Here is a 20,854-nt window from a genome sequence, read left to right as displayed (position 1 = left end):
TTCCGAGCTCAAATTAGGATTTTCGGGCTAGGGGAATCGGTACCCATTCAAGGGGAACCGATACCCTTCACGAATATGATTTCCAGAATGCTAGAGGGGAATCGATACCCCCAGGGGGGGGACCGATACCCCCTCATCGTATATGAAATTCCAGAATGCTTGAGGGGAATCGATACCCCCAGGGGGGGGAACCGATTCCCCCATGAGAAAAAGAAGAAGAAAGAAAAGAAAGCAAGACTAAGCTATAAATTCTTTAAATTAGTAAGCTATTAAAGCTTAATTTCAAGACATAGACGTCTGATGAACATCTTGAAAATTATGTTTATGTAGATACCGAGCCTACTCGAGTTCGGGAACAATCTACAAGTAGAATCGATCGAGGAAAAGGCAAAGAAGTATAGGTGAGTGCATATGCATAGCATGAATATAGTAGTATATTCAGTTCTAGACTTGTGATAAGTCTAGATTCCATATTTTGACATATGATCACATTCCATATTATATTAAATGTATTACATGACATGAATTCATATTATATGTATTGCATGACATGAATATGCAGAAAAAAAAGTTATATGAGCTATGTGATAAAGGTATGTAAATGATATGTCTATGTGATAAAGGTATGGAAATAATATGACTACGCGATATGAACTACGGGAAATGTATAAGCCCATGTTATGTAGATGAGAACTATAGGTATAGTTGGCATGCCAAGGGTAGAGGGTATACTCGGTTCTTTAGGACATATGTATATCCTTTGGAACCTGTGTGAAGTCTTGAAAGACACATACTTGATCCATAGTATATGTATATGATTCTTAAGGAATTCTACGTGGTCCTTATGGACATCATTCTACGGGCACTTCGGTGCAATTCTACGGGCACTTCGGTGCAATTCTACGGGCACTTCGGTGCATTTATACGAGCTGTGGTGACAGCATAGTGCACAACCTCACATTACTCCAATACCTTAGGTTCTCAATATGCTATCATGGGCCAATAAACTTATAATACAGATTCATGAATGTTATAGTCATACGCTTACAGGTATGGATATTGATGAAGTATACTACATTGATTAAGTACATGTTTGCATCTCATCTCATATGATCCTGACATTTTCATTACATTACATTGCCTTGTTATTATTATTGCCTCACTAAGTCGATGACTTAGCGTGTGAGTGTTTCACACGTAGGATCCGGGAAATTAGAAGAGACAGGTGAAGCAGCTTGACAGTATTACTCCTGCAACCATCAGATCAGAAGCAACTTAATCAGTAGGTCATTTTGTGATGTAGATAGCAGTTGGCATGTAATTAAAGGGTTAAGTTGTGTATGCTCTGAATATTTTGGTAAACTTATATTACAGTATGTATATTATTGTATTTTCTTAATACAAGTACAAATATTTTACTATTATTTATTAAGAGTTGTGTTTTAAAGTCAATGTAGTATCTCTGACTCATATCCGGGTCGGGTATGGGTTGGGGGTGTTACATTTAATGGTATCAGAGCTATGGTTTAGCCGATTCTAGGCATAAACCAGAGTCTATGGAGTCTTTAAATGGAATACATGCCAACAAATAGTGAGAACTTCTGATCTGGTATAGTATGAGTATGCTGTTTTGCTAATAGAACAATGTGTTTATTCTTATTAGATGTCCGGACATAATAGCTCCCGAAGTGAAGCGGGAGAAGGTAGGCCTGATGAAAGCAGTAATTCACCTGCCCTGGCCAGGCAAGGTGAAGAACAGGCATCTCAAGGAGTGCCTGTGCAAGATCAAGATACGTTCTTCAGAACGTTAGACGCTATTCTGACGCGTCTTCAACCTCCTGCTCCACTAACTCCAAGAATTAATGTAGCAAAAGAGTTGAGAAGTTTAGGAGCTCCCGAATTTAAGGGAGAAGCTGAGGAAGGTCCGGTGTCAGCGGATCTTTGGTTGAATGATTTGAAAATCATGTTAGATGGTCTCCACTGTTCTGAAGTGGAGAAATTAGATGGAGCTGTGTCTTTATTGAGGGGTCATGCGAGGATATGGTGGACGAACGTCACCATGAGAATGTCAACCGACCAGTTAACTTGGTCTTTGTTTTTAAAAGAATTTAAAAACAAGTATATTGGAGATCAGTTTATCCGCCAAATGAAGCAGGAATTTATGAGTTTGAAGCAGATGAGCCGCTCTGTGTATGAGTACGAATGTGAGTTTAATAAGCTGAGCAGGTTTGCAGCGGAACTTGTGCCTACTGAAAAAGATGCTTGCGAGTGGTTCGTGGAGGGTTTGCGCCCTAGACTTAAAGAAATGTTGATAGTATTAAACTTGTCCTCATTCCAGGAAGTGATCAATCGTGCAAAAGCTCTTGAAAGGGCTCAGAATGAAAGATTTGGGGACTCGAAAGTTCAGACATCAAAGAGGACGACTACTTATTCTGGCTCAGTACCAACAAAAAGGGGAAGAGACTCGGGATTTAGATCACAAACTAGATCAGAATCAGTTGCATCGTCTGCTAGGGGAGCAAGTCAGGCAAGAACTAGACAGACGCAGTCAGTGGAATCCGGTGCTGGGAGATCTACTCCGGGTCAAAGGAAACAGTGTGAGCACTGCGGGAAAAACCATTATGGGGATTGTCGTATGGCAGCTGGGACTTGTTTTCGATGTGGAGAGGCCGGACATTTTGTCCGGGATTGTCCACTGATTGTTGGTGAGCCGGCACCATCTGGAAGAGCTGGTTCTTTCTCACAAAGAGGACGAGGAAGAGGCAGAGAAAGGAACCCATCTGAATTCTCTGCTCAACCTGAAGTTCGATCCACTGCTCGAGTATACAACCTAAAGACAAGTGAAGACCGTGATGACCCTGATATTATAGCAGGTACTTTTCAGTTGTATGATAAATTAGTATTGGTACTGATTGATCCGGGTTCTAATTATTCTTATATTATAAGTAAGTTAGTAAAGGAGTTGGGGATTCCCTTAGAAGCTACGAGTAATGAGATTATAGTAACAACTCCGTTAGGCCATAGTGCCCGGGTGAATAAAGTCTGTAAGGGGTGTCCCATAAAGGTTCAGGGAATTGAATTCCCTGCTAATCTGATGGAATTACCCTTTGACGAGTTTGAAGTGATTCTGGGAATGGATTGGTTGTTCCGTTATTATGGAGATGTTAGTTGCAGATTGAAAAAGGTAACTCTGAAAAGTCCAGAAGGAACAGAGATAAGTGTGAGCAGTGAAAAGTTTAATCCTTTAGTAAATGTAATATCAGTGATGTCTGCCAAGAAATTATTGCTACAAGGATGTCAGGGTTTCCTTGCAAATGTGATTGATTCAAGAGCTCAAGAGAAAAGGTTAGAGGAAATTCCAATAGTTCGAGAGTTCCCTGATGTTTTTCCTGCTGAATTGCCAGGATTACCTCCAGATAGAGAGGTAGAATTCCAAATTGAAATAATGCCGGGAACAGCTCCGATTGCAAAGGCACCTTATCGAATGGCTCCGAAAGAATTGCAAGAGTTAAAGAATCAATTACAAGAATTGCTAGAGAAGGGATTTATCCAACCAAGTGTATCGCCTTGGGGAGCTCCGGTGTTATTTGTTAAAAAGAAGGATGGATCAATGCGCCTTTGCATTGACTATCGACAGCTCAATAAGGTGACCATCAAGAACAAGTATCCTCTTCCGCGCATTGATGATTTGTTTGATCAACTAAAAGGAGCTTCGGTATTTTCAAAGATTGATCTACGTTCGGGTTATCATCAATTGAAGATCCAGGAGAAAGATATTCCGAAGACAGCTTTCAGAACGAGATATGGTCATTATGAATTCATCGTAATGCCATTCGGAGTAACGAATGCACCTGCTGCTTTCATGGATCTCATGAACAGGATTTTTCAGCCCTATCTGGACCAGTTTGTTGTTGTCTTTATTGATGACATACTGGTGTACTCGAAATCCCATGAAGAGCATAGCACACATTTGAGGATCGTCTTACAAATTTTAAGAGATAAAAAGTTGTATGCCAAATTGTCCAAATGTGAGTTTTGGTTAAAGGAAGTAATTTTCCTGGGGCATGTGATCTCGGCAGTTGGGATTAGAGTAGACCCTCAAAAGGTTAAAGCTATAATGGATTGGGAAGTTCCTAAGAATGTGTCTGAAGTTCGGAGTTTTCTGGGACTTGCCGGTTACTATCGAAGATTCGTTAAGAATTTTTCGATGATTGTGCTGCCTCTAACAAAGCTAATGAGAAAGAATGTATCATTTGTTTGGACATCTGAATGTCAAGAAAGCTTCGAAGCTTTAAAGAGAATTCTGACGGAAACTCCGATATTGGTTCAACCGGAATCTGGCAAGAATTTTGTAGTATACAGTGACGCATCCCATAACGGGTTGGGGTGTGTATTAATGCAAGAAGGAAAAGTGGTAGCGTACGCATCGAGACAGTTGAAACCACATGAAAGGAATTACCCCACTCATGATCTAGAAATGGCTGCTGTAGTATTCGCTCTCAGGATTTGGCGTCATTATCTTTATGGGGAGCGTTGTTACTTATATACGGATCATAAGAGCCTGAAGTACTTGATGACTCAAAAAGAATTGAATTTGAGGCAACGTAGATGGGTAGAGTTCTTAAAGGATTATGATGTAATAATTGACTATCATCCCGGAAAGGCTAATGTGGTAGCAGATGCTCTGAGTAGAAAGACGTTTGCAGCTTTACGAGCTATGGATGCAAGATTATCTTTAACGGGAGACGGTGGTCTTTGTGCGGAATTAACCCTTAGACCAGCATGGTTGGAACGAATAGGAGAATTGCAATGTAAAGATGAAGTGTGTTTGAAAAGAATTGAGCAAGTAAAGAACAAAGAGATTAAAGACTTTGAGATTAAGTCAGATGGAAATCTATATTGTAAAGGAAGAATTGTAATACCCGACAATGACGACTTGAAGAAAGAAATATTAACAGAGGCTCATTGCAGTCCGTTAACGATGCACCCGGGTGGAACCAAGATGTATATGGATTTGAAGGATCGATTTTGGTGGTCAGGGATGAAGCGAAGCATCACAGAATTTGTGTCTAAGTGTTTGATATGTCAACAAGTCAAAGCCGAGCATCAAGTTCCATCAGGATTATTGCAACCGCTGTTCATTCCTCAATGGAAATGGGAAAATGTTACGATGGATTTTGTTTCGGGGTTACCCTTGACTCCGAACAAAAGAGAATCAATCTGGGTAATTGTTGATCGATTAACTAAATCCGCGCATTTCCTCCCTGTTAGAACGGATTTCTCTATGGAAAAGTATGCAGAGCTGTATATTAGAGAAATTATTAGATTGCATGGATTACCTGTTTCCATAGTCTCTGATCGAGACCCTCGATTCACTTCTAGATTCTGGAAATCTTTGCATGGAGCGTTGGGGACTCGTTTAAACTTTAGTACGGCTTTTCATCCTCAGACTGATGGGCAATCAGAGATAACTATTCAGATATTGGAAGATATGTTGAGAGAGTGCGTAATGGAATTTAAAGGATCATGGGAAAAGTATTTACCGCTGGCAGAGTTCGCTTACAACAATAGTTATCAGTCTAGTATAAAGATGGCCCCCTATGAAGCATTATATGGAAGAAAATGTCGTACTCCATTAAATTGGTATGAACTCAAAGACCGAAGTGTTCTTGGTCCGGATTTAATTCAAGATGTAGAACAGAAAGTTCGAGAAATTCAGCATAACCTCAAAGTGGCCTCTGATCGGCAAAAGTCTTATTCTGATCTTAAAAGGAAAGAAATTGAATTTCAAGTTGGAGATAAAGTGTTTTTAAAAGTGTTTCCATGGAAGAAAGTGTTGAGATTTGGTCGAAAAGGAAAATTGAGTCCTCGGTTTATTGGACCATATGAGATTGTAAAGAGAGTAGGACCTGTAGCATATCAGTTAACTTTACCACCTGAGATGGAAAAGATACATGATGTTTTTCACGTTTCAATGCTTCGAAGATATAGATCTGACCCTTCTCATATCGTGACACCAGAAGAGATTGAGGTTCGTCCTGACTTGACTTATGAGGAAGAACCAATTCAAATTTTAGCACATGAAGTTAAGCAATTGAGGAACAAGATTATTCCTTTGGTCAAAGTATTGTGGAGGAATCACAAAGTAGAAGAAGCAACATGGGAGCGTGAAGAAGATATGCGACATCAATACCCTCATTTGTTCGTGCAATGAAAATTCGAGGACGAATTTTCTTAAGGGGGAGAGATTTGTAACATCCTCCATGTCGGGTGAGTGATTAATTTGCAAAGTTTCAACATTTGATGATTAAAGTAGAATAATTATATAGTTTAAAAATAAAGGTTGGTAAATATGAGATGGAGGTAAGGACCAAATGGTCATTTGGAAGGAAATTTTAATTAAATTAAATGTTATGGGGTATATGAGAACCACGTGTGATTTTAGGTTCCAGAACCTCCCATTTCTTCTTCATTCTTCCTTATTTTCTTCTCTTCCTTCTCCAAACGTGGGCTTGCAATTAAAGGTAAGAAACTGAACTTGATAGTTTCTTTGATTGTTAAGATTGGAAATGAAAGTTTGTATGTTATATAAGCTAAAGGAAAGCTTATATGACATTAAAACAACAAGATAAGTGTTTTAGAGAATGATTTGGAAAATGAATTTTTAGATGAAATTTTGATAGGAATGAGTTTTTGAAGTTTGAATAAGATTTTTGACTTGTCAAGAAGCTAACTAAGAAGTATGAGGTGTTAGAATTCAAATTAGAACATATTGGAATTTGGGTTGGATTCTTAAATTCTACATGGAGAATTAGATTTCTAGGTTTTAGAGGTATTTAATGGATAATAATTAGTTTAAGTAAGTGTATGAGAGTTAAGGGTATTAAAGGGATTGAAATATGTATGTTTGAGTTGAAATGGGATGATTTCCGAGCTCAAATTAGGATTTTCGGGCTAGGGGAATCGGTACCCATTCAAGGGGAACCGATACCCCTTCAACGAATATGATTTCCAGAATGCTAGAGGGGAATCGATACCCCCAGGGGGGGGACCGATACCCCCTCATCGTATATGAAATTCCAGAATGCTTGAGGGGAATCGATACCCCCAGGGGGGGGAACCGATTCCCCCATGAGAAAAAGAAGAAGAAAGAAAAGAAAGCAAGACTAAGCTATAAATTCTTTAAATTAGTAAGCTATTAAAGCTTAATTTCAAGACATAGACGTCTGATGAACATCTTGAAAATTATGTTTATGTAGATACCGAGCCTACTCGAGTTCGGGAACAATCTACAAGTAGAATCGATCGAGGAAAAGGCAAAGAAGTATAGGTGAGTGCATATGCATAGCATGAATATAGTAGTATATTCAGTTCTAGACTTGTGATAAGTCTAGATTCCATATTTTGACATATGATCACATTCCATATTATATTAAATGTATTACATGACATGAATTCATATTATATGTATTGCATGACATGAATATGCAGAAAAAAAAGTTATATGAGCTATGTGATAAAGGTATGTAAATGATATGTCTATGTGATAAAGGTATGGAAATAATATGACTACGCGATATGAACTACGGGAAATGTATAAGCCCATGTTATGTAGATGAGAACTATAGGTATAGTTGGCATGCCAAGGGTAGAGGGTATACTCGGTTCTTTAGGACATATGTATATCCTTTGGAACCTGTGTGAAGTCTTGAAAGACACATACTTGATCCATAGTATATGTATATGATTCTTAAGGAATTCTACGTGGTCCTTATGGACATCATTCTACGGGCACTTCGGTGCAATTCTACGGGCACTTCGGTGCAATTCTACGGGCACTTCGGTGCATTTATACGAGCTGTGGTGACAGCATAGTGCACAACCTCACATTACTCCAATACCTTAGGTTCTCAATATGCTATCATGGGCCAATAAACTTATTAATACAGATTCATGAATGTTACAGTCATACGCTTACAGGTATGGATATTGATGAAGTATACTACATTGATTAAGTACATGTTTGCATCTCATCTCATATGATCCTGACATTTTCATTACATTACATTGCCTTGTTATTATTATTGCCTCACTAAGTCGATGACTTAGCGTGTGAGTGTTTCACACGTAGGATCCGGGAAATTAGAAGAGACAGGTGAAGCAGCTTGACAGTATTACTCCTGCAACCATCAGATCAGAAGCAACTTAATCAGTAGGTCATTTTGTGATGTAGATAGCAGTTGGCATGTAATTAAAGGGTTAAGTTGTGTATGCTCTGAATATTTTGGTAAACTTATATTACAGTATGTATATTATTGTATTTTCTTAATACAAGTACAAATATTTTACTATTATTTATTAAGAGTTGTGTTTTAAAGTCAATGTAGTATCTCTGACTCATATCCGGGTCGGGTATGGGTTGGAGGTGTTACACAGGCTCCTAACATAAAAATTCATGATGTACTACAGTTGTAAATTTCCCATATTTCGAATTTGTTCATAAAAAAAATTGGCACTATTATTCAAATAAGAGACCAAAAATAACTTTCTCATTTTTTTAATAAAAAAAATCATAACGAAAAAAACATGTTGGGGGACCACAATAATTGTAAAGTTAAACATGTGCACTGCAAAACTGATATGAACAAACAAATATAACATATGACAAATATTGATCAAGTGGAGGCCATATGTGGGGGATACTATTACTCATGTGGACGTTACAAATATTGATTCACCGAATTCATGCAAAAACATATTTATACCAGTATATCATTCATATAAACAAATTATCTATACACATATTATCATAAAAAAAAGATCCACTAAACCATTTTTAATACATATACACTCGGCACATATATTATCAGCAACATATTCTAACAAAATGAACTCCTAAACCATTTTTAATAGAAGAAATCTCGTAAACAAATTCAAGGTTTTAACAAAATATGTTCATAGAATCAGTGAGAAAAATTATTCATATAATCAGTAAACAAATCCATTCATATAGATTATACCATGTTTAACACCAAAAAACTCCTAAACCATTTGCAACAGAAGAAACCCCTAAACCATTTTTTAAAAAACCCTAAACATTTTTACCAAGATATTCTGTAAAGAACTTTAAATAGGAAAAACCCTAAACCTATTTAAATAGGAAAAACCCCTAAACATATTTCTAGGGGTTTAAACATAATAGACTCCTAAAAAAGAAGTTTTTTTTAGAAGAATTTTCAACGAAGAAAATTTAAAAGAAGAAATATTTAGCACTTACCATATCTCGCATTCGACTCTTCTTCATCTCTATGATTTCTGCTATCCATTTTATTGAATCTTTGATGAAACCCCTAAACCCCAGAGAAAACCAAGTGTTTACTCATTTTGAGAGATTTCAATCGTTTCACGAAATGTATGAAAAAATTAGTGTTTACCCATTTTGATAATGAATCGTATGAGGATAATGCATGTTTACTTTTTTTTAATTCAGTATTAATCACCCATTTAATACGTTTATTTTTGTTATTTCTGAGTTGGCATTAATAATAATATTAAAATCATTCATATGCCTCACCGTTAGTTCATAATAGCCACGTCAGATGCACCGTTTTTTTTTAATAAAGAATGATTAGATTGAACACTTTAAAAAGTTAGGTGATCCTATTGATCACTTTTAAACATTGGTGATCAAAATGGTTAATAACCACCCGTATAGTTTATCCAAAAAGAAATAATATATTTCCAGTTCTCATCCCACTTTCTCATTTGTTCGTTCTTCCCCACTTCTTTATAAACACTTGAGTATTCCTTCCATTGATAGGAAAACTTCAAAAGAATAAGAAAAGTCCATGCAGATGGACATGAACATGATGGATAACGCTGCATCCACCATGCTCCCTTTGCTCCTCCGATCAATGGCATCTTCGGCATTCATTTATGCAGACAAATCACTCTTCAACTTGGCTGAAAAATTCAAGCCTCTGGAAATCATTAGCTATCTTCTTATGACATCTTTTATCTTCCTTCGCTTACTCTCTTTTCTTTTCCTCCCTGATTTACCCCCTAAATCTCAACCCGGTTTTCTCCGTTACGCGGTTACTTCTGGGGCTGACGATTCCGGGATTGCCCGGGCGCTTTCGCAGGTACTATCGATTGTTAATGACGTTCCTGTTAGATCGAGAAAGTACGTGATTGTTCGATCTTTAGCTGAAACACTTATAGAAGAGAATCGCAGGGAAGATACCCACGGTTTGCGTGAAGTGAATCGGACGGTTTTGTCCTCGGCTTTCTCGAGGACGCTTTGTTATCTCGAGGCTGCTATGGTTGAATTGGGGCAAGATAGGATTGGTGCTTATTATGGAAACGACCTGCTTTTGGTGAAAAGGGTTCTGAGGGTGGTTCGATCGGTTGGGGATGGGGTTTGGGTCAGGGAAGGGAGTGGTGGCGGGAGAGAGGATGTGACCCGTTCTGGGGATTTGGCTGAGAAGCTGGCGGCTGAGCTTCTTTGGTTGGCGGAGAAGATGGTTGCCTCTGGGTTTGGGGAAGAAGCTGTTGAACGGTGGGCGTCGGCTTCGAATCTGGCTTTGCATTCGCTCTTGGCTGAGCCTCGGCTTCAGGGTACGCTGGTTAAGGTTTTGGGTATGTTTCCCCTTTTTCTTCTTAATTTCCAGTTTAGATAGTACGTGAATAAGAATTTCAATCGGCATTGAAGAAAGTTCGTGATTAATTCTGAAAGTTGGTGTTCAAATTTCTGGTTTATTAAATTGATGTTCTTAGTTTTCTTGTGTGTAATTATTCGAATGGGCAGCATTTTTATTCAAACAAGGGAAATGGAGGTGGCAGCGGAAGAGACCGGAGAAGGCAACGAAGAGAGCCACAGGCAAACGAAGATGAAGATGCTAAAGTCGTGGTTGCCACTGCTTTGCAGGGCTAGCAACGGCACCGATGCGCCGGTGCTTGGCATGAGTGAAAGTGCCGAGCTAGAGAAGGTCTTGGAAGAGACCGTGGAAACGCTAGATCCGGAGGAGCAAGAGCAAGTACTCTCCCTATGGCTCCACCACTTTGTGAATTCCCCGTCCTCGACTGGCCTAACCTTTACGCCTCGTATTCTCGCTGGTGTACCGATTCTCGTAAACTCTTGATCCTCCATTGAAGAAGTGAACCAGAAAAAACTAAACTTCATTTTAGTGTAATGAAAGAGCAAGTTCATGTAGTCGTGACACATTTACAGTAACATTAGACATGACACAAACATGTCGAAATCTATATGATACAAGAAAAAACATACAAACACCAGATAATATACAAACTATAATTACCAAGCCAGATAGCTGTAGGCAATTTTGGAAGAAGGGGAATTACTACAGCAGAAACCGCTTTGAGTAAATGTTAAATGGGTACGATGAAGATAGCTGTGGCTCCTGCAAATCAAGAATTATTTTCATACAGTTCTATGCAAAACATCATAGCGTTTCTCAGATTAAAAGAATACCTGAATTGATGACTTCTGCAAAACTTTGTTAACCAGATTTTTGATGGTGCCAGTTTTGCGTAAACAAGCTTTAACCTGAAGGATCGCTTTGCGGATTGCAATGAGCAGCCGGCCGTACGTCAAATCAGGTTCGTTTTCCACGGCCTGGATGAAGCAGAACGTCATGGCACCGGTGTTGGTTTTTGTTTCGGAGAAAACCTTCAAAGAAACCGATAAACCGATTCAAACGATAGATATCCGAAAAATATATAATGAAATATTGATTTCTGTTGTATGTACTAATGTTTAACTTCCATGATTATATCTAATAAGATCACTGATACTCACGTTGGTATCTGAAGCTCTTTGGTCATCGTCACATGCACTGAAACAGAAGGCTACTCCTCCACTTGTACCTTTGTTAAACTTGGGGTTTCTTTTATCATCCCATATATAATGCCCTTCCCTGCATAAGTTTACAAAAGAGAGTTAAAAATTCATTGAATTGATTTAACAGTTGTGGAGCAAAAGAAGTTTTTACAAATAGCTGACTTTTTCATCTTGCAATCGAAAGGCAGATCAAGAACAGTTCCGCTGTGACAGGCATCGATGATGGCATGCAGCTTTGCTCCTCGAGGTAGTGGCCTAACGATGATCTCATTGATTTCGTCATCGATGATTACTCCTTCAGTCTCGTGATCAATAGGTAATAAGGCTTCATCATATCCGTTGAGCTCGTCTGAGTTATAATCTTCTTGCTGACTGCCATGGCCAGAGAAGTAAAACAGCAACGAATCCCCTGGCTGACACCCGTAGACCAGCCATCTCATGCCTTTACGCATGTTCCGTTTCGTCGGCTTCAACAAAGGATCTTGCTGATCATCTGCAGATTGAATAAACTAAAGTTAGCATAAACAAATTGTTTCCTTGCCTCCCAAGTTTCCTTATTTTTTGTCATAAACCCATATCAAATTACAGCACCTGTAAGCATGAGAACGGAGTCCAAAGGAAACCCCAATTTCTCCACAAGAAGATACCTCATACACTTGGCATCATTAATGCTTCCTTTAAGACTATAATACTTGCCAACGTAATTCAATCCGCAAATCAGAGCTCTTTTCCTTCCATGCACTGAAACGGGCGATAAGGCAGGCCGTGGCAGCGGCTGTTGCTGATGAGGACCGTATACAGAGGGGAATGCATGCGTCCCAGACCCCGGATAGCTTCTGTAACCAAATAGCAGCCACTGTTAAAAAACATGCCGAACAACAACGTAACAAAGACTTACAAGTAGCCAAGTACTCTAAAAGAACCTGATCTGTCCCGGTACCAACAATTCACGGGCTTGACCCCAACGAGCTCTAGCATTACTCGGTGCCGGCGTGTTGCTCGTATTGGCAACTGTTCCACACGCAGCACAACGAATGGTTTGGACCTCTGGTGGAACCAACAGGTACTGCAGACATCCGCTGCACTGTTGTCTTCTGGCCATCTTTCTGTTGGAGGAGCTGTTTTTGTGGGATATATTGTCGAATTGGGTCGTTTTGTGTGTGTCTAGTGAAATGAACATATGCGAGGCTTTAAAGGGTGTAAGGTAGAATTACCAGTCTCATCATTTTAGACAGTATTCGATCCCTGTAAACAAATTTAGTGGAGAACCAGATTCAGCCTCCTCTTTTCTTTCTTAAGTGGAACAAATGCTCTTGTAGATAAGATTCGTCGTGCTCTGTTTTAGTCGAATCAACTCGATTGTTATATCCGTTACGAGTAAACTCAAAATTTAATATCAACCCGGATTTCATTTCAATGGACTATCCATTACGATATTTAAGATAAGCTTCTTGGACTGAAATATATGAGATTCGATAAGGTAGTATTGTTTTTCAACATAAAGAACAATTGGGTATGCTTTTTGAAAAAAAATGGCTGTCCCTTTTTCCCATATGTATGGGGTAAGGGGAGGTAAGATAGTAGACTACCTCCAACACCAGGTTGAGAGCAGCTTCCGTAAGAGACCAGAGAAGTAGAATCTTTGTTGGGAATTTGGTTCTAGGTTGAAGTTAACAAGAGAGTGGTTTTCAAGATAAAGTTGAAGTTAACAAGAGAGTGATTTCCAAGATAAAGTTGAAATGAATCTAATCGGAAACCGTGGATCCCTTGCTTCCCCCTTTTACATTGGCTACCTGCGGTTTTGCAAGAAGAAATGACATGGATGAAATGTTTGAGGGTGGTGGTGATAGAAATATTTTCAATAACGATATGAACCAACTTACCTCAGTGGTTAATGGAATCGTTGATGTTCCTAAAGCTCACTAGTTCGAGCAAAAGTGATTGCATGAAGGTGATCGAGCATTCATTTTCAAATGATTGAGAATATTTAGAACATGTACCACTTTCTTTTTCTGATTATTTAAGTTTAAACATTTTTTTTTATTTTATCACTTAATTTTGAATTACTTTTGTTTAAATCAATCTACTCTTAAATATTTAACGAGGTCATGACATGAAGAACGTCATTTTATAATCCATTTTTGGTTCTTTCATTTTCTCTTAAACTATATAGATTCTGATTATTACATTGTTATATATAGTTAATTGACTCTTAATTTTTTTTTTCATCAAATACTTTTCGTACGTCTTAGAGCAAATAGATAAAGAAAATATTTTAAACTCTATTTGATGTTTCTTATCATATCAAAGGCTTCTATTGATTTTTCTAACAAGCGGCATTACATTGTCAGGGTACAAATTGGTAATAATAAGAAGAAGAAATTCCTTTTTGATAAGAACAAAATGCTCATTAGAATTAATTGCGTTAAATATAATAAATAAAAAAAATTGAAATTATAAATAGTTGATGGCATCGTCAGGGTAAAAATTGTACAGATGACAAAGCAACAAATAACATTGAAGCATCGTACGTACAATACTGTTTATTATACAGGAAAATCCAGAATTTGTTTACAAAATGAAGTGCTTTCTGTAAACGTCGAACTCAACCGAAGACGAAAGGATCGGTGTCTACGTACCCCATAGAAATAAAAAACAAAGGAATTAAGCCATGAAATGCATATCGGGAGATCATGTTAAATAAGAAACGTGGGTGAATTGAATGCTAAAAGTGGACATGCACGTGTTAATTTGAACGAGAGGAATAAAAATTTACCTGCGACAAATGGAGTTTGTTACCGACGAGGTTTTTTAAGATCCCTGTAATAGAACGAGGTCGAGATTGATTAACGTTGTCGAGGGCTTCATGAATTAAATCGAATATGTCTCCGTATGTCGGGCTAGGAAATTGCTTCAGAATCTCGACCAACACGTAGGTCAGAGCGCCGTTCTTCGTCCCGGGTGTGAAGGCCTGCATGCGGCGGTGTGTATTTGATCAGACGAAGAAGAAGAAGAAGAAGAATTTATGGGTTACTTACATAGGTATCAGCAGCGGCTTGATTATCTACACAAGCACTGATGCAAATGGCTAGTCCACCATTTGTACCTTTATACACACCCGAGGGAGGGCTGTTGTCTTCCCATTTTCTCCTGTAGAAAAAAACCAAGTGTCTCAATCATTTGATTTGATATTGGTAGAAAAGATTAAGATGTTTACTATCGACTGTTGTAAACTTTGGTGAGATCTAAAATGGTTCCACTATGACAAGCATCGACGATGGCATGAAGTGTAACGCCATGAGGGAGCGGACGAACAATGAGGGAATTAAGATCATTATCCACCATCATGCCCGCTTCGTTGAAATCAAGGGGACATATGGTTTCGTCGAACCCGTCAACTTCATCGTCGTTATAATCACGTACTCGTGACCCATGACCGGAGAAGTAAAACAGCAACGAATCTCCCGGCCGGCAGTCTTTCACCAGCCACCGCAACCAATCCTCCATGTTCTTCCTCGTCGGTATAAATCGTCGGTCCAATTCCTCTTCTGTAAGAATCCTCGAATAATCATCGCAGTAAAAACATTAAATTAAATATGGATATCGTAAGAACATATTCATACCGGTGAGAGAACGGATCCACTCATTAGGGTACCCGAATTTAGTAATCAACAACTCTCTCATGTTCTTGACATCGTTAATAGATCCTTTCACCCTTAACTCCTTCCAATTATTGTAAGTGATTCCGCAAAGCACCGCACGCTTGTTCGATCTCATCGTGGTCGGGAAAGACGCAGATGGCTGGAGATTTAAGGAAGGAGTTACCACCATACGTTGATGCATCTTACTTCTTATTTCGCTCGAGAGGCTTCGGATTCGGCTGCGCAGCCCTTGGTTTTTGCTCGGAACCAGAACATTGTCGCTTCTGCATGAAAGACATTCAACACCAGCACCTTGGCTACTTGATTTCGCCATAAATCTTTGCCTGCATCGAGAGCAAGCCTTGCTTCTTTCCATTTCCATGGCAGCCGATCGATGAATCGTAAGATGTTGAAAATATTAAATTTATCGTTGCATTCCATGACCTTAGTGAAGAATCGGATTCAGTTTCATTTTTTTGACCTTTTTTTCTATATGGAACAAATATCTTTGAGATAAGATTCGTCCTTGTCTGCTAAGATTGCTAGTCAAATCAACTTTGTTGCTATATTCTTTATCATCTTTAAGCTTCTTGGACTGAAATTTGTGTGTATATACATAGAATTCAGTAAATATTAAAACACTTTAATTGTAGACATTAAATTTTTATGTCAATATTGAATGTTAATCGTCGTCTATCCCCATTTATGGTAAGATAAATATAAAAATGTTTTTATTTCACTCCTCTTTTTTATATTTAGATTGACTTTTCACAAAATTCACTTAAAATTGATAGAAGTCCATATAAAGGTTTAACATGTGTTAATACTCTAGTCTCTTGTAATACTCATCTAATGAGGCTAGTTCTGAGATATGTTATTTTCGAAAAAATATTTCTCATCGTTTGAATTTTTGAACAAAAGCTTCAAACCCCTCAAATCCAAAAAATCATGTATATTGTTATTCATTTCATGAGTTTTAAGTAAGTGGAGTATATGTCTCTACTACAGCTAAAGATAAGGCCAGAATTATAGTTCAATGAGGCAAAGTACAATAGATAAGAGGAGTAAAATCAAAATAAACTAAAACTTGAACGACCAAATAGGTAGCTATCCCTATATATAAAGTTACGGGCAGTCCCCTCTGGGGGGCAGCTAATGAAGATAAGTGAAAAACCCTACTTTGATGAAAAAGATGATAAGATGAAAACAAAGCATAACCCAGGTTTTATGTCGGTATCATATCAATATCAAACTATCGTGTCATCCTACTTTTAGTGAATTAACAATTTAATAACATAATTGAATCCACAATAAAAGTTAATCGTTAGTAAAAAGAAAATAAATATTTGATCACCGCCACTAGAGTGCAAATTATATTTGAGCCAAACAATTACATTCATAAATAGTTGAAGGCAATGGTCATTGCTTATTATACAGAAAAATCCAAGTGAAAATAACAAAAAATATATTAGGCACACAATGACGGATTATTTACCAGAAATCACCAAATGATGATGATCCATTCTCCGTTGAACAAACATGTTGCAGCTCTGACCCAGGCGGCAATATATAATGTTGCAGCAAAATTTGCTTACAAAAAGACATGCTTCCTGTAAACGTCAAACTCAGCTGAAGACGAGAGAACGGCTGTCTGCGTACCCCATAACCATAACAAATAAGTACAAGTGATGAAGGTAAAACCGAGGACGTAGGGATGAGTAAAATTCGATTAGAATGGAGTATTCACTCGAATGAAACTAACTTGAACCAGAGAGAAATAGAACAAACCTGTGTGAAACTGGAATCGAAGAGTCTCCTCAAGATTCTTGTATTAGCAAGGCATCCGGATTGATTGACGTTGTCAATGGTTTCTCGAATGAGATCGAACAAGTCGCCGTATGTCGGACCGGGCAATTTCTTCAGGATCTCGGCCAATACGTAGGTCAGGGCACCGTTCATCTTCCCAGCCGTGAAGGCCTGCAGCACCCCGGGGATAATTAATAATGTCACTCTTTTATGCTTCATTCAAGGATAATTAGTAATGTACTAATGTGTGTTCGAAAAAAAAATTATGGCTTACAGAGGTATCAGCAGCGGCTTGATTATCTAGACAAGCACTGATGGAAATGGCTAATCCACCATTTGTGCCTTTATACACACCCGAGGGAGAACCGTTGTCTTCCCATTTTCTCCTGTAAATAATAATATAATAATAATAATAATGTATTTAAATAATCAAATCGTAATTTAAATTTTCTGGTTTCGAGATGAATAAGCTTACACTGTACTGTTGTAAAGTTTGGGGAGATCTAGAATGGTTCCGCTATGACAAGCATCAACGATGGCATGAAGAGTAACGCCACGAGTGAGTGGACGAACCATGAAGGAATTAAGATCATTGTCCTTGATCATGCCCGCTTCTTTGAAATCAAGGGGGCATATGGTTTCGTCGAATCCATCGGCCTCGTCGTTGTTAAAATCGGGCACCCGTAACCCATGTCCGGAGTAGAAAAACACCAACGAGTCTCCCTGTTGGCAGTCCTTCACCAGCCATCGCAACGAATCCTCGATGTTCTTCCTCGTCGGTATAAATAGTGGGATCGTCTCCTCTTCTACATGTCCAGTTAATTGAATTAATCGAAGTTCGACCGTAAGTGAATAAGATAATGATAGAAGAATACCGGTTAGAACTCGAATGCAGTCTCCAGGGTAGCCAAACTTAGTGAGCAACAACTCTCTCATGTTCTTAACGTCGTTAGTGGTTCCTTTAAGCCTATACTGCTTCCAGTTATTGTACGTGATTCCGCACAGCACTGCACGCTTGCTCGACCTTACGGTCGAGTAAGACGGTTGGTGCGAGAGATTCAGGGAAGGCGTTAACGTACTTTGATTCGTCCTTCCTCTGATTTTGTCTCTACAAAAGATTCGCATCCGGCTGCGAAGCCCACCGTGGCACTGGCTCGGTTGTTCATCGTCTGGAATCGGGAAGTAGTTGTTTCTGCATGAAAGGCATTCAACATCAGTGCCTTTGGACCTTGATTTCGCCTTCGCCGTGAACCGTTGCCAGCATTGATGGCAACCAGGCTTGTTTCTTCCCATTTCCATGGCTTCCGATGATGATGGCTAAATGAAATAGAAAGTAGTGCTAGTGTAATGTATTACTCTTTGTAATTCATAGATTGTTAGGCGACTCATCTTTGGGTTTTATAAGTATTAAAATTTTATTTTATTATTATATTGATTTTTAACTATCATTTTTATTTTATTTTAAAAGAGACAAAATGTAATTTTTTCTATTATTTTTCTCTCTTTCTAGAGGTTTGACATTTTTTTGGTCAAATAAAGCTTAAATTGTTCTTTAAGGACGCTATATAGCTTTTCAAACCAAAAAAAAAAGGTAAAATAAAATAAATTAGGCTGTAGTGGAGAAACTTTAATAGGTTAGAGGTATATATGCTTAGTGTCCAAATCATTACATATAAGATATTTATCCATAAATAACATTGATCGGATTTAAAATCAATTTTTTTGTAAAAATATAAAATAACATTTGAGTTATATTAGTTTTTTTATTAAATTAAGTCGATTATAAATTAATATTTATTGTAAATATTCTCAATCATTTGTCAATAAACATTTAATCACCCTTCTACAGCCACTGGTACTTAAACCCGTTAATTTCATATCAGATATTTGAATTTTATAAATAAAATTAAAAGTTTATTCCGTATAACTAAGAAATTGTATTAAAGTTTTAAAACATGTAAAATTATATCATTAATATAAAATATAAAAAAAGTATTTAAAATATATAAAATTTTAAAAATGTTCAGTAGATGTGATTACTCCAAAAACATGTGGATCCATCCTGATAGTATTAACACCTTAACATCTAAAGTTTAAATCATATCCTATCTTTTCTTTTATCAATCTTTTGATTTATCATGAACTTATAATTTATTTAAAAAATATCATAATTATATATATATATATATATATATATATATTCATTAAATATAAAATGTTTGATTCTATGCAATTTTATACTGTATTTATATATATTATTTTTCCTTTGTCTCGTGCGTATGATAAGCTTCATGTACACAAGAACTTGTGCTTTCATTTTGAACCATTCCTTTAGGCAAAGGACAAAGCTGTAGCATCTTGATTTCAATTTCCTATAAATAACACTATTTGTGTGATCCATACTGCACACATCTTAAAGTGTTTTGCCTCTCAATCTTTGACATATTAATTCAAGGGTAAATTACACGGGTGACCACCAAACTATGATAAAAATTTATTTTAAACATCGATGTTTTAATTTGATTAAAAAAACCACCTAATTTTTTAAATGGTTCGAACAAGCCACTCTTCGTTAATTTTTAAGGGAGATGATGACATAATCATTAATAAAAATGGCATAATTTATACATTTGGTCCTCAAAATTTATACATTCTATCAATTTAATCACTATTTTAATTCAATTAAATAAATATAATCCTCCAATATGATGATGCCACGAGTAAAGCCTGAATTTAATTAATTTTAATATTTTACTAATTAACTTTTCCGACTAATCAGGTGGTTTGAGAAAACAAATTAAAGTTACAAGCAGCTGCTTGGAGATTTAGAACAGGGGACCCCAAGGGTCCTTGGGCAAGCCTTTGCCATTGAGCCAGCCCATCTATTTTGTTCTAAAGTGTACAATATTTTATATATAGTGTTTGAGATTATTTTACACAAGCATATATACATATATATTAAATTATCAAAAACAAATCTAATAAAATTTATTTCATATATATATATTATAGTTAATGCAAGTCTTAAAAATAAAAATGAGTTTACCATTTTTATTTAAAAATAAAAATATATAAAATATATTAAAAATAAAATCATATTAAAATTATTTAGAGAATTCAAATCACAAAATAAAAATGAGTTTAATATATTTATTTAAATTATTTTTTAAAATTATTTTTAGATAATAATATACAAATGATATTAAAAAATCATATTAAAATTGTTTAGAGAATCCAAACAATAAAATAAAAATAATTTAAACTAAAAATAAAAATATTAAATTTATTTTTCATTTTAAATCTTAAATTAACTATAATTTAGTGTGTGTGTGTGTGTGTAAAATAGAGTCTATTTATTAGATATGTTTAATCACAAACAAAATATATAAAAGTCTGTCCAATTTGAATTCAAAATAGGAGTTTGCCTTGTCTGTAAAGGCTTGCCCAAGGTTACGGGGAAAGTCCCTAGTTCAACTCCCTTGGCAAGAACTCGAGGTAATTTTGTTCTCTTTAAATAAAGTGGTGATGTGTCACCACATGATTGATG

At 37.0% G+C, this 20,854-nt stretch overlaps 3 protein-coding genes and 1 pseudogene across 3 annotated transcripts; 1 reads left to right on the top strand and 3 right to left on the bottom strand.

The window, feature by feature from the left end:
* Nucleotides 1–9,828: 9,828 nt before the first annotated feature.
* LOC120178009 lies at nt 9,829–11,080 on the top strand. Its single transcript, XM_039183984.1, has 2 exons — nt 9,829–10,638; nt 10,808–11,080. The coding sequence occupies exons 1-2, from the start codon at nt 9,849–9,851 to the stop codon at nt 10,891–10,893; spliced, it is 876 nt and encodes a 291-aa protein (XP_039039915.1). The 5' UTR covers nt 9,829–9,848; the 3' UTR covers nt 10,894–11,080.
* Nucleotides 10,924–13,116, bottom strand: LOC120178006 (metacaspase-3-like). Its single transcript, XM_039183982.1, has 6 exons — nt 12,784–13,116; nt 12,452–12,696; nt 12,023–12,353; nt 11,819–11,936; nt 11,492–11,689; nt 10,924–11,420 (listed from the first exon to the last, which is right to left on the bottom strand). Exons 1-6 carry the CDS (start codon nt 13,038–13,040, stop codon nt 11,361–11,363), a joined length of 1,209 nt encoding a protein of 402 aa, XP_039039913.1. The 5' UTR covers nt 13,041–13,116; the 3' UTR covers nt 10,924–11,360.
* Nucleotides 13,117–14,335: 1,219 nt separating this feature from the next.
* LOC120178008 lies at nt 14,336–15,921 on the bottom strand (annotated as a pseudogene).
* A 1,059-nt stretch (nt 15,922–16,980) lies between these two features.
* Nucleotides 16,981–18,623, bottom strand: LOC120178007 (metacaspase-1-like). Its single transcript, XM_039183983.1, has 5 exons — nt 18,183–18,623; nt 17,783–18,113; nt 17,582–17,693; nt 17,290–17,478; nt 16,981–17,152 (listed from the first exon to the last, which is right to left on the bottom strand). The coding sequence occupies exons 1-5, from the start codon at nt 18,604–18,606 to the stop codon at nt 17,093–17,095; spliced, it is 1,116 nt and encodes a 371-aa protein (XP_039039914.1). The 5' UTR covers nt 18,607–18,623; the 3' UTR covers nt 16,981–17,092.
* Nucleotides 18,624–20,854: the final 2,231 nt, after the last annotated feature.

Source organism: Hibiscus syriacus, unplaced genomic scaffold, assembly GCF_006381635.1.
Source record: "Hibiscus syriacus cultivar Baekdansim isolate YM2019G1 unplaced genomic scaffold, ASM638163v2 tig00112343_pilon, whole genome shotgun sequence".
Lineage (NCBI taxonomy): Eukaryota > Viridiplantae > Streptophyta > Magnoliopsida > Malvales > Malvaceae > Hibiscus > Hibiscus syriacus.
Note: the sequence above shows the minus strand (reverse complement) of the source record. Positions and strands in the feature narration are given on the sequence as shown.

Coding starts and splice junctions, on each gene's coding strand:
- LOC120178009 (XM_039183984.1), top strand. CDS start 9,849: ATGCAGATGGACATGAACATGATGGATAACGCTGCATCCACCATGCTC. Junction 10,639..10,807: donor TACGCTGGTTAAGGTTTTGG/GTATGTTTCCCC, acceptor TCGAATGGGCAG/CATTTTTATTCAAACAAGGG.
- LOC120178006 (XM_039183982.1), bottom strand. CDS start 13,040: ATGTTCATTTCACTAGACACACACAAAACGACCCAATTCGACAATATA. Junction 12,697..12,783: donor TTGGTACCGGGACAGATCAG/GTTCTTTTAGAG, acceptor ATTTGGTTACAG/AAGCTATCCGGGGTCTGGGA. Junction 11,690..11,818: donor AAAGAGCTTCAGATACCAAC/GTGAGTATCAGT, acceptor GTTTCTTTGAAG/GTTTTCTCCGAAACAAAAAC.
- LOC120178007 (XM_039183983.1), bottom strand. CDS start 18,606: ATGGAAATGGGAAGAAACAAGCCTGGTTGCCATCAATGCTGGCAACGG. Junction 18,114..18,182: donor CTGCATTCGAGTTCTAACCG/GTATTCTTCTAT, acceptor CTGGACATGTAG/AAGAGGAGACGATCCCACTA. Junction 17,694..17,782: donor AAACTTTACAACAGTACAGT/GTAAGCTTATTC, acceptor TATTATTTACAG/GAGAAAATGGGAAGACAACG.